A 14167-nucleotide genomic window follows, 5' to 3' on the forward strand; every position below is an offset into this window, starting at 1 on the left:
GTTTTAGCATTTAAATCTCCAAGCAAGTTTTATTCAAAAATTCTAGCTAGAACAACATGAGGTAATATGATGGTGCATTGTGCAGTCAATGTGAATGGCAAGGGAGTACCCAGAATCTGCACTGCTGTCAACCTTTCTGGATTTTCAGTACTCCATCTTGATGGAGAATGCAGTTCTTTGCTCTTTTGACCACTTGCACCATGCCATCTTCTAACTTTTTCTGGAAGATCCTTTAACTCAGGTACCAGTGTCTAGACTCTAGACCCTCCTGCATCGCAGTTGCCTATGAAACAAGCAGATTTCCAAGTCATGTGAAGATGAAGAATTCTTTGAGAAATTCTTTTGTTAGACATTCAAGACAGATGACCACAAAACATAAGACTGTGCTTCCTTATAACAAGTTAGAGCTTTTCAAATTTAGAGTACAGCTCTGCATTTGACCTCAGAATTTTGACATGGGCCATGGATCTCTCTTTGGAACTTCCTCTCTTTCATTCCCCACTGTCACATCATGATGAGTGAGGACCAAGCGTTCAGCAGCATATAAGGCTTCAGGACATACTACTGTGATGTAGTGGTGGTGTCTGGCCTGCCATGAGATACATCAGGACTGATAACTGGGTTTGCAGAGGTGAAAAGCTGTTGGCTCGATATTACAGAGCTTCTTTCTCCGATGCATTAAAGGAAATTCTCTCTCCAAGTTAATTCAAAATTAATTCATTATTTGATTTTTCTACATTTCATATCAAGAAATGCTGTGATATTATGATGGTCAGTCATCATTATTTCAGTTTTTTCAAATGATCTGGAGACCTACTGCTTCAGCTACTTCTTGCAATGTTTCAGCCTGGTAGGACTACATCATCTACATCCCATTATTGGGTAGTCTGTTTCTTCACTTGTGGATGACTTCTTCAAGAATACAGTTGAAAAGAATGTGCGAGATCACACCACACTGATGAACAACAGTCTTAATCTCAAAGGATCCTAGAAATTTTGCCATATAAATTTCACTTGTGAATAGGAATTGGTCAGAGTTAGTTTGATGATGAAATGAGTCCAATTGTCCATGCCCATCTCCTTGATGATGTCAAGAAGGTTGAATTGGTCAACTGACCTCTAAGCACTATCACATTCCATATCTCATAGAAAGAGTGGTGGGAAATAACAGGGTCTATCTAACATTCACCAATCAGTTAATTGAGTGAGTGCCAAGTCACACACTTAACGAGGATTCATTTGGAAGTAGGTGGTCATAATTTTAAGGTTCATCTGCTTGCAGGTATCAAAGATTTCCCAACTGCTGTTCATTCAGGCATGAACCAGATGTTCACCTATGGCATATCTAAACTTTCACTCCATACCTAACTGGGCATTGAAGACACCTAGAAGAATGATTGGAGTCTTAATTCCAGATAGAACATTTGGAGAAAGTCTCAACTTTCTCAGGATTGGTGGAGTTGTCTTGATTGATATGTAGCAGAGTGAGCATTGATTAAGGTGCAAGCCTTGTTAGTGCACTTGATAGTAAGAGTTGACAGACAGTGACAAATGGCTTTAAAGTTCACTACAGAATCTGCAATGGATGTATGAAGTAAGAAGGCTGTGCCTAAAATAACTAATTTAAGAGATGTTATCTTAGCCTTGGATTTGAACGTCTAGTATCCATGTATCACTGACATATCTTTGCGATAGAATACATGTATCTTGAATTGCAAGAACTTCAACACTGTGTTTGTCCAGAGCTTCTGTGAGCTCAGTCTGTTTTCCTACTCTGGTAAGTATCTGGACATTGAGACTTCCTATACATAAGCTATGTCTGGACCTGAATCTTCGACTGGTCCTTGATGTTCGCATAGGCGTAGCACCCCCCCCAGAATCCAATGCACTACTTTCACCCCTCACTCTGCGGCCCTGGATTATTATTATTATTATTATTATTATTATTATTATTATTATTATTATTATTATTATTATTATTATTATTATTATTATTATTATTATTATTATTATGGGGTTTCCGTGGAGGAGAGGGGAAGAAATGACAGGGCCAGGACTCTGGACAAAACCACATCATGAAAATTTTAAATTTAGAATTTATTTTCAAAGTTTTCTTTTCTTTCCTTTTCATTGTTTATCTTTTCATAACAACAACATCAACAACAAATTGTAACAAAAGTTTAACAAGTACGATATTTAAAATATGATAAGTTTTAACTAAGGGGAGGAAGCTCCCATTAAACAACACACAATTTTGTAAGTCTTCACCAGACCAACAGGTCTGCCTAATTCTTTGGCAAGTGAGGTGCAAGAGAGGCTTTAGCCTCTATGAACAAATTTACCCTTCAGAGGGATATTCGAACCTTAATCTTTGTTTAAATATAAATTAAGAAGCTAGAGCTTTGAAAACAAAGTTACAATAATAGAGGAATCAAAGCCTCAGCTACAAATAACTACATGTCTGAGGGTCTTGAACCCAGAATTACAGTTCCAAATTTCAATGGCAGAACGGGCCGAGAATACACTTCAGGTACCTTGAATTACCCTTAAGAGCTCAAACTCTTATACCATGTGACAATCGCTGCCCTTACTAAATTGGGGAGCCACACACAAAATATGGATCGAAGGATCCAGAAAAAGGAGCCAAAGCTCATACTAGACAGCCAAGGAAAGGGAAAACAAAAGGTTAATTGAAAGGCCGAGAACAAAATGAAAGGGATGCTGAACACCTGAAGCGATCCTGTGACATGACTTATCATAAAACCTAATGAGGCAGAAGGCCCAATGACACAGAGGATAAGCCATAAGTGGTGACTAAGACCAAAGATAAAGTTAAAGTCTGAAAAGCAGGATAGAAATTTAGAGATCAGAAAACCTTAGTCACCAGAAAGCAAAAGTGAATAAGAGAAACAATGGAACACATTTGTACATCCTTAAATTACATAGTACCCACTAGGCGGTTTACACTCTGCCTGCAGACAGCCTAGAAACCTACATAAAACAAACTAAGAACCCTACATTAAAATTAAAGGAAATCACAGCACGTCCTAACTGTTACATGCTATAGGGGAACACTGGTATCTTCCCATCGCCACATACAGATACATTTATATTTTAAGTCAGATTATTGAGTACCTTATTGCTGCCCCAGCCTCACCCATCATCTTCTGGGAGGACAATCTCACTTAACGTTGCACAGTCCCAAGTCCAGATAGATACATTAGGGTCAAGAGACATAGGGACAAGCTGGATGCTGATTGGTTGGTTTAGAAATTAACAGGTAGTGGTGGCAACTTAGAAACAAATGACTCAAGTCAGTGTGTGCCAAACCCAAAACATAAGCCATTCTCAACTAAGCTGAACACAATCCACGACCTTAGGTGGCACTCAGAAACAACAGTAGTGACATCTTTTAATTAACATGAAATTTAGGTAAACATCATTCAGTTCAGTCCATCTCTGTGAGACTTCACTATTTACAGGCATAAGAAGGTTGCCTACAACTAGGGACAGACAGTAATAATTGTTGTTGTTATTCTTATACACACACACAGTTTTATTTTTTGGCTGGTAATAATTTACTTGGTGTACTGAACAGTTTTCTAAACTTCTTTTTTAACCATCTTCTGGTTATCTTCGATGAATTCTGGTGCACCCATCATTTAGTTCCACACTTCCTGTTATTAAATCACTAAAAACTGAGTCTAATCATTGTTACCTTGTCTCCCTCTACTTCTCTTATCCTCCGAGGCCCAGTCCATTAGGTAACACCACTCCTCCATTTGTCTCATGTGACCCCATCGCCGAAGCTTAGCTTTTATCTCCTCATTCTTCCCACCTGTTTGTACCAGCAATCATTCTCTCTACTTTCATGTCTATTACTTGCAACTTTTGAATAAGATATCATAAGTCCACCTGGATCTCAGTCGCACACAGACAAGTCGGGCTGAAAACAAACCAATGTAAAGACAGTTTCTTCCGATAGTCCAGCAGCAGCTTGTTTGTTATAAGCATATATCAAAAGATAAACCAAAATCTATAATGCTTTTTTGTAATGCTTTAAATTGGGGCACTTTAAATCCTATAGGTATGTGATTGGCATCATTATTTTCCAACCTTATGCAACTTACAAGTACTGTGGTTTAAATTTCAAATTCCTATTGCCTTTTAAAATAACAGATGAAAAATAATGGAAGTCATGAAATTTCATTTCATTTCTCCCAAACTTTATGGTATTCTTGAAGTTGTCCTGTTAGAAGTGTGGGGTCAATTAGGGAAAATAATTTACTATACAATATATTTCTGGTATAAGAAACCTCTGTACAGGCCTATATATTTTCACCATGCTCAGCAAATCTCAGACTTTATTCGAATCGATTTCACAAATATATTATAGGTCTATATTTTGAAACAGAACATATGGTAGTTAGTCATGTGACAGATCCCTCTGAGAATGTTTGGGCAAAATTTCATTATTTTTTTACTATGGATTTAATGTTGCACCTAGACAGACAGGTCTTGCGGTGGGGATGCGATAGTATAGGGCTAGAACTGCAAAGAAAACAATCATGGCCTAATTAAGGTACAGCCCAAGCATTCACCTAGTGTTAAAATGAGAAACCATAGATAACCATCTTCAGGGCTGCCAACAGTGGGATTCGAACCCACCATCTCCCGAATGCAAGTTCAAAGCTTTGTGACCAAAACCACAGACAACTTGCTCAGTCTCTGTCAAGTTTTTTGATGTAATTTATCCAAATTGCATTGGTACATATCCAAATTGATTATTTTGTTGAATGGAAGTTCCTGGTATGCCTTTGAAATCATATCAGAGAAGCTAACCTTTCTTAAGTGAACTGTTGACCATTATGTACAGCATCTTAAAATGAAGCGAAAGCAACTTCAGAAGCATTCTTTACACATTTAAGCATATTCTTCCCCAGTAATGGAAGAGCAGCATTTTACATGATACCGGGCGAGTTGGCCGTGCGCGTAGAGGCGCGCGGCTGTGAGCTTGCATCCGGGAGATAGTAGGTTCGAATCCCATTATCGGCAGCGCTGAAAATGGTTTTCCGTGGTTTCCCATTTTCACACCAGGCAAATGCTGGGGCTGTACCTTAATTAAGGCCACGGCCGCTTCCTTCCAACTCCTAGGCCTTTCCTATCCCATCGTTGCCATAAGACCTATCTGTGTCGGTGCGACGTAAAGCCCCTAGCAAAAAAAAATTTTACATGATATAGTAAAGCCACTTTTGCTCACCCATATTCGATGAAATCAAATAGCTTCAAACAATCAGAATCAGACTATATTCATGAGAGAATGTATTTACATGGACCAGAAAATCAGGCTTGAAACAAGTTTCCTCCCATGGATCTTGTTGTGCCCAGCCCAGAAACAGTGCACAAGTGAAAATGACAGTGACAGAAATGCAGTAATTATTATTTTAAGATATCTCCAGTATTATAAAGGGGAATATGACAATGTTTTTAACTCTTCTGCATTAAGTATTAAGGAGGGACCTTAATAATTTTTAAAATCTGGAAAGTATTCACAGTAACCTTGTCATTTCTTCAACAAAACTGATGTTTGTGACATTTTTATTTGCCTGTTTGGACACCATGGTTTGGAATGACAGATGAATGATCCTAGTTTCTGGGCTCAATTCATCAAGATCCTCAGGAAGAAACTAATACTGTTGTACGTATAAAGTTTCATAATAGGTATTTTATGATATAACACTACCCTATTTACCTCCTACTACCAATAGATAAAATAAAAAAAAAGTGTAACAAAATCCTTGATGTTCTGTAGCTCAATATTCATGAGAGTTCTATGGCTACTTAAACATATGAGAATATCTTGAAAATGGCTACTGACCTAATGCGAGAGGCAACTCACGCAGGAATGGCGTCATGAAATGTGGATGTAGAGTGAGGATGTATGGCGTAATGCCTGGGAAATTAGCATGGAAGCCAGTTACATCAGTTGCAAAGCTGCCATACGCTCCGGAACTCAGCACGCCGTGGGGATACACAGCAAATAGATAGTTTCTGTTAGGATCCAGATCTACCGTCTTGACAAGCCGCAGTGGAAAGAAGTCTCTGAAGTAATGCCACCATTTCCAGTTTCGCACCCAGTGACTTCTGTAAGAACAAATTCTCATTGACTAAGGTCAGAGGCTAGACATGGAACTGAACTATGAGGCCCAATAAAACTCTTTGCTCTGTGCAAGGAAACTTTCAATTTATTATAGAACTGTTCAGTTTTATTAGTAAAAGAATGAGATTGATTCACATTTTGAGGAAGAGAAATGCAAGAAATTTTCTAAAACTTAGAACAGTGGTTACTTAAGTTTTTGGCTCCTTAAATCGATATGGTAAAAAAAATACTTAAAGAGTGAGAGACAAAACACTCATTCATTCATTCATTCATTCATTCATTCATTCATTCATTTGGCTTCTTTCAAGTGATGAAGTTAGACCCCTTGGCCCTCTCTTATACTTAACCACACTTTCAACACTTATCTGTAGATACATTAACCTATATTTTAGCAGAGTTGCATTACTGTATACAAACACACACACACATTCACACATGTATAAAAGAAGTAATCAATATGAAATATATTGCTCAAACACATACACTCACAAAATAAATGTACATATTACACAGCAAGGTCTACCATATAAGAGAAACACTCACAGTCCATTGCAATTTACACACTTGGCTGTATAGTGCATAGTGCATAGGTCAGTCAGTAGCTTTCAACTGGTGATCTCGGCACAGCCGAGGTACAGCCCAATATTCATGAGAGTTCTATGGCTACTTAAACATATGAGAATATCTTGAAAATGGCTACTGACCTAATGCGAGAGGTAACTCACGCAGGAATGGCGTCGTGGATTTAGAGTCTGACTAGTAAGGAATTCTGAAGTTTGGAACCAGCCACATTAAAAGAATTGTTTGGGGAGGGAGAAGAGCATGCCCCCCCCAAACATTGTGGAGAATACATTACATTTTTATTCCATTTTAGCCGGCTGAAACTAGAAATTATAAAAATTTAAAAAATCCATTTGTACAAACCCTGTTGTCTTATTAGCTAATTCTTTCCTTCATTTTCTTTACTTATTTATTAACAAAATTATTAGCAGATATATGCACAAAATGCTATGCGTCGGGGCTAACCGATGTGTATAGCATAGTGGAGACTTTGCATGTGCTGTGAGGAAGGGTAGCAGGGGTATATTTTTTGCCAAGGTCATGGACACTGAGGTATGAATCACCCGCTTGCTTGCCGTGCGCATTTGTCAGTCTGGCAGTCTCTTTAATAACCGTTAGTATTTGACTACACATTAGAAACTAAAATATTTTTAATTGTATAATCACGCCATACTTCTATTTAGTTGTAATACATGAACCACACCCCTCCCTTACCGATAATATATTACATAATACAATACGCACATCGGGAGATTCGAGGCGTGGATCCTGACTAGGAAAGGCCAAGACCCAGCCCTGAACTGGAAACGCCCCTCATTAACAATGCACAACAGGGATGAAACTAACTACTAGCAATAAAATTCAAATAAATTTTAAATGAGGGTTTATTAATATAATAAAATTTCAAAGAAAAAGAAAATGAAGTCACCAACAGAAAAAAAATAAAAAGGATAGATACTTGTGTTCATTTGGTTCCATCGTAGTAGTAACATAAATGCATGAGCACAGCATTTCTCAAACACCCAAATTAATATTTAATTTACGATGTGCTCACCGTCTCAATTATAATTTCACTAGATAATTAGCTAATTTGAAAACAATCCACACGGATTTGTTTGGTTGTTCTTTCCACAAGATTAATTACATTGTTTTACATACACGTCCAACAAACTCCATCATCATCTCCATAACAATAGCAATAGAAAGATAAGATCCCCAAGCATCCCAGAGAAGAAACACAGAGCAGATATAATAAAGGAATGCAGGTATCGGGATGGCCGAGAGAGAAAACATCACTGGAAAGAACAAATGTTGATCCAAAGAGAATCACAGGCAAACGGTCAAAACAGAGACCAAGGCAAAATAATTAATACCGTACCGAAAAAACAAACACAAGGTACGGAAACAAGATCAAAAGGAAAAATTAAACTGACCGATACATCATCTTTTTACTCCCCACACTCACGAACACACACACAAACATTCAGACATTGCCGGTAACGGTCAACAATGCGAGCAGTAGCTCCATTCAATAAGTTGGTCACAAACTCATGTAGTATGACTCTCATGGTCACAAACAACGGTCTCACATATGTCAGAGTAACGTGCACGACAAAAATATTTTATCAGCAGGATAATAGGTACCCATTGGTCACGTATAAGTCCACCAGCTTACGCACTGCGTACGACGCGAATGGATTTCCGCATTGACACGCAGGGCATACATTCATTTGATGGCAAAATACATTAGAATGTAGTGCGCATAAATACAATTGATCAGAGACCTAGTTACTCACATCTCACCATCACAATAACATCAACAAACACGCGGTCCATTCATGCCTCAGAGCAGAAAGATGCATATCAATCAGCTATGATTAAAAGCACAAGAAAACCACGAGATAATCATAGGACCAATATAAATACAAGGATCACCATACCTGCAATATCAGTCGTCAAATTAAAAAGAAGGGTGGCAGTATAGGCTGAGTTTAAATCGACTAAATACCCATCTGTAGCTCAGAAAAGCCACTCCGATCTCTCTCATGACCAGCACAAACATTCGAGTCAAAGAGAGAAAGTTAGAGACTCGCCGGAAAGAATGACCCTCCGTATTCACAACTGAGGGTGCTGCCCTCTGTAGTACAACCTTGGAAGTAGTTAAGTCAATCAAGCTAAAGCTGATACAAGCTCTTAGCAATACGGGAAACATCGCTTTTTATGAACGTGCTATATTAGCATGTCTCATACATATGTAATATTGTTCGTTTGGTGAAAGTTTCATTGTATTGTATTGTACTGTACTGAATCCAAATAAAAATAAAAACTTATTACCACACTTAATTTGGTAAACCATCAAACTTTACTTCTCTGTCAAAATTCTCTCAAAGAGCATTAAAAAACTCACCATTTTGTAGCTTTTCTTCAGTGTATATACCACCACACACACATGCCAACCCATCCCCCCCCCCCCCCGTTCCACCATCCCTATTCTTATATCACACAAAACTGTTTTGTAGTAGTAGTAGTAGTAGTAGTAGTAGTAGTAGTAGTAGTAGTATTCTGTACATTTCTTGTCTCCTCTCTGCCCACTTCTAATTTCCAATCACTGCTACTAATTGTTATACAGTACATAAAATTTGTGATTGGCCAGATTCAAAAGCTGGCAGAATGAGAAAGAAGTGTTGCACAAACCTTGAAATAACAAAATAAATGAAAATTAATTTAGTTGAGAAAACATAAAAACAAAACTTCCTTAAATCACTAATTCTTCCACCATGCACCAGAGTGCATGACCACAGTTTTTGTAAGGACATCTATGGAGGAAAATTCAAATCTCTTGAAGTTAACAAGCACAAAACAAATAAATCCAGTCAGGTTAGGCAACTTCAAAATAACATCTTACTCAATAATTCAATGGTGACATCCTCTGGTCAATGTCCCAACTTCAAGCCGTAGCTATTTCACGGTTAGTAGGAGAGATAGCGTTCCTTAAGGCGCTTCTTTTAAATGTGCGGGGTTGAGGCGTACAACAATCAGAATGATCTGGAAGTAGGAACTACTAGAATCTTCTACAGGCCTTTTGGCGCATGCCAAGCAGTCTGGAATCAGTCTTGAGCGAGTCAGTCTTCAGTGCGTTAATCACGAGTGAACATAGACTGTTGCGAGGCTGTGATGAGTCAGTCAGTCGGCCATGTGGAGTTAAACGAACCTTCCTAGTTATGAACTGTTCTGGATCCGGCGTACGAGTTCTACCAGATAATTAGCTATAATGATGTCAATGAAAGTATCTTCAAGGATTCATGTTTGCTACAAGTTACATCCTTGATTTAAGACATATTTGAATATTCATTAATGTTTAAAGCAAATTTTAGTTAATATATTTGTATTTTAGAGGATATTATTTTGTGATTTACAAGCTCGTAAGAAGATCCGAGCCCTAATTACATTATTATTTCTGTATTGAACCTACTTATAATACCTACCTCATTATACCAATATGATCATTATGCATTCTGTAAGAGTGTATACCTAGCTGATCGTCCTGTATGCTTTACAGCTCCCAGAGAATATACCTTTGGTCTTGCTGGGAGGAACTTCTGAGATCACTGTGGTGTGTCATTTTTTCATTTGCTGCTCCTGGTGTAATTTAAATGTTTTTGAATGTTTTGTGAAGATAACCAAATATATTCCATTACACTCTGTTCGAGGAAAGCAACGGGAAACTGCCTCACTCCTCATTTCCCTAGTATGCCTCTTCAGTGACGCCTAGGCTGTCTACGATAGCCTTTGGTGGAGCTGTGGAGGATCAGACCAGCCTTCGGGTTGAATACCCAACACACTCTGCTCCTCCCATACATTAAATTTCTGTTGTTCTCCTATGTGCATGGTAAGTCATTAGCAGCTAATATTCTGCTTCCCTCACTGTTATTACTGATACTTTTGAATAGATCTAACTAGACCAGGGCCATCCAAACAGCGCTCCCCGAGCGCTAGCGCTCTGGCCGCGCTCCAAGCCAGTGCTCCGAGCGCTTTGGGGAAAGGTAGTTTCGGTAGTAGTGGGAGAAGCTTGGCTAGCTGAGCGAGCGGTCTGCCCGCCGGGCCGAAGAAAGCAGCCGATTTTTTAGTGTGCCACTGAGATTTTATGCGTTAAAAAACACAATTTGTAACGGCATTACAGTGCCAACCACAGGGATGATTACGGTGATTTGACAGACGCCAGTCGCCAATCGAAGTTGGAAGAACTGAAAGAAAATTTCAAGCAGCACTGTTCTGTAAGTATTATTGTTTTAATTTTTAAATACTTGTTTACAAACGGGAATGAATAAATGATTGAATTATCTGAAGAACACTAAAGTTGTGACTTGCCGTATTTTTGTCCGACAGGAGATTGAGGAGAGTGATGTTGGTGGACCCACTTTACGAACAAGCTACAAATGTTCGTCGCAAATTGCCAAAGCTGGGAAACCCTTCGCGGAAGGGAATGTAATCAAGGAGTACCTAATGGACGCGGCGGCATGTATTTGTCCTATGAAGCTAGTTGAGAAATTTCACAAAATCTTTCTTTCGCCACACACTGTGACTCGCAGAATAGACAATATGGCGGTTGATATGGAACAGCAATTAATGGAGAATGCAGCAAATTTTGTATCCTTTTCCATCGCCCTCGACAAATCAACCGACATTGCGGACACAGCTCAACTCGTTATTTTCATTCGAGGGGTAGATGACGATATTTGGGTCACCGAGGATTTCCTAGACTTGGTAGCTCTCAAAGACACCACTATCGGTTTCGATATTTTAAAAGCAGTGGGTGGGCGTTTTGAGTCAATGGGATTAAAATGGGAGCGGTTGACGAGTGTAACGACGGATGGAGCTCCTGCATTACGTAGTCTACGCACGGGATCCCTCAGCTATGTAAAATTAAAAATGACTGAGAGCGGTACTACCCTAATGGCGGCGATCCAGTGCTTGATACACCAGAAGGGAATCTGTACAAAAGTCGCCAAACTTAAAGACGTAATCGGAACAGTTGTGCGAGTGGTAAATTTTCTTCCATCCCATGGACTCACGCATCGTCAGTTCAAAGAGCACCCGGCGAGTTGGCCGTTCAATTAGGGGCGCGCAGCTGTGAGCTCGCAATCGGGAGAACCCCACTGTTGGCAGCCCTAAAGATGGTTTTCCGTGGTGTCCCATTTTCACACCAGGCTGGGACTGTACCTTAATCAGTACCTTAATTAAGGTTACGGCCACTTCTTTCCCATTCCTGGGCCTAAAAAAAAAATAAAAAAAAAAAAAATCAAAGAGTTCTTGGATGACATCGAAGTGGAGTATCCGGATATCCCGTACCATGCAGAAGTAAGATGGCTGAGCAAGGCGAAGGTGCTTCATCGAGTTTTTTGCTTGCAGAATGCAAGAGATACCTTTTATGACATAAAAGGGCGGCCCGAAATTCTTTTGCATGATCCTACGTGGATGGCGGACTTGGCCTTTTTAAGTGACTTTACTGCCCGTCTGAATACTTGAACACTTCGCTTACCGAGCTCGATAGCTGCAGTCGCTTAAGTGCGGCCAGTATCCAGTATTCGGGAGATAGTAGATTCGAACCCCTCTGTCGGCAGCCCTGAAGATGGTTTTCCGTGGTTTCCAATTTTTACACCAGGCAAATGCTGGGGCTGTACCTTAATTAAGGCCACGGTCGCTTCCTTCCCAGTCCTATCCCTTTCCCGCCTCATCGTCGCCATAAGACATATCTGCGTCGGTGCGACGTAAAGCCAATAGCAAAAAAAACTTCGCTTCAGGGCGAAAAGCACAATATCTGCGATTTGGTGGAAGAAATTCAAGCGTTCAAAAGAAAATTGATTTTGTGGGAAAACCAGTTGCGTGCAAGGAACGCAGGACATTTTCCATTGCTTGAAACAGTGAAATAAGGTGTCGACCTTGATGAGTACTTACAGGTAATTCGCCAATTACAAGAAGGGTTTGAAAAGAGATTTTCAGAATTATCAGAACTCCAAGCGGTGTTAGATGTATTTGTTCGAACATTTTCACTTAGTGCAGACAGTGCTCCACAGCTATTTCAGTTATAGAGTTGCTTGAACTGCAGTGCAATGTTCGTCTTACAGATCGCTTTCTAATGTCACGAAGTTTGGAAGAATTTTACAGCGTTTTTCCGCAAGAAGAATACCCCCTTTTATATAAACATGCATGTACAGTTCTATCAATGTTCGGCTCAACGTACATTTGTGAGCGTTTCTTTTCGGTTATTAAGCTTACCAAAATTAAACATCGTGCAACGATGAGCGATAGAAACTCGCGTAATTGTTTAAGAATATTGGTAAAATATTGGTAAAATTTTGTTTAATTTTCCTCTCAGATATGTTCATAATTTCAGTTTTGAATAAATCGCATTACTGTATTCTTTACTTAACACTTGATTTCGTTTCCTGCATATTCCATACATCGGAGTACCTTTCGATTTGTATATGCTGTATATGTGTTATGGCAAAACAGCCTTATCAATATGATGTCAACAAACCCACAAAAGCCGTCGGACGCACGACTGTACGTACGTATCTATTCAGCGCGGTCCGAACATCGTCTGTCTCAGGTCTCCTCGCTGCCACACTGTAGTGGTGGTAGGGGAAGGAGCGCTCGTCTGACTGCCCAGTGCTCCCCGAGCGCGGGCGCGCTCTCGGAGCGCAATAGCTGGATGGCCCTGAACTAGACAGTGCCGGGCTGAGTGGCTCAGACGGTTAAGGCGCTGGCCTTCTAACCCCAACTTGGCAGGTTCGATCCTGGCTCAGTCCGGTGGTATTTGAAGGTGCTCAAATACGAGAGCCCCGTGTTGGTAGATTTACTGGCACGTAAAAGAACTCCTGCGGGACTAAATTCCGACACCTCGGCGTCTCCGAAGACCGTAAAAGTAGTTAGTGGGACGTAAAGCAAAATAGCATTATTATTATTATTATTATAACTAGACAGTGGACTTCTGTCCTCGCACTCAAGTAGGTTCTTAGTAAATTAAGTGTGAAGGAGTGATACAAGAAATTTAAACCTACCTGCGACTGCCCCTATTGCAAGTATTCCGGTCAATCCAGATCCACATGAGGTAAGCTACCATCAACCAGCGCAATCTGGTGAACAGCAATAGGTACAAGGTAATTATGGTGCAGTACACATTGCCGAAAGCAAGGATGACGAACCAACAAGACGCCGCTAACGTCTGAAGCCGTCGCTCCAGCGGGACATTGAGCGGCGCAAACTTGATGCCGAACAGCTCCATGGAGAACCAACTAGAATTAAAAAATTCAACATTATTCTGCAGCACATTTCTCCATTAACTACATCAAATAAGATTGAAGGACTGGAAATTAAGACAGTTGTATATTGCAGATATGACAAGTACACAGTTTCTCTTATGTCTAATTGACCCTAAGGCACCAT

General features: G+C 39.8%; 1 protein-coding gene across 2 annotated transcripts in view; it reads right to left on the bottom strand.

The window, feature by feature from the left end:
• Positions 1-14167, bottom strand: part of LOC136857969 (2-acylglycerol O-acyltransferase 2-A) — a 175568-nt gene that overhangs the window by 13117 nt on the left and 148284 nt on the right. For both annotated transcript variants that reach the window (XM_067137113.2, XM_067137111.2), the window contains exons 2-3: positions 13783-14016; positions 5879-6144 (exon numbers count right to left, since the gene is read on the bottom strand). In XM_067137113.2, the coding sequence (XP_066993214.2) occupies positions 5879-6144; positions 13783-14006 (490 nt within the window). In that variant the 5' untranslated portion in view covers positions 14007-14016. The remainder of the gene's footprint in view (positions 1-5878; positions 6145-13782; positions 14017-14167) is intronic.

This window comes from Anabrus simplex, chromosome 1 (genome assembly GCF_040414725.1).
Source record: "Anabrus simplex isolate iqAnaSimp1 chromosome 1, ASM4041472v1, whole genome shotgun sequence".
NCBI lineage: Eukaryota > Metazoa > Arthropoda > Insecta > Orthoptera > Tettigoniidae > Anabrus > Anabrus simplex.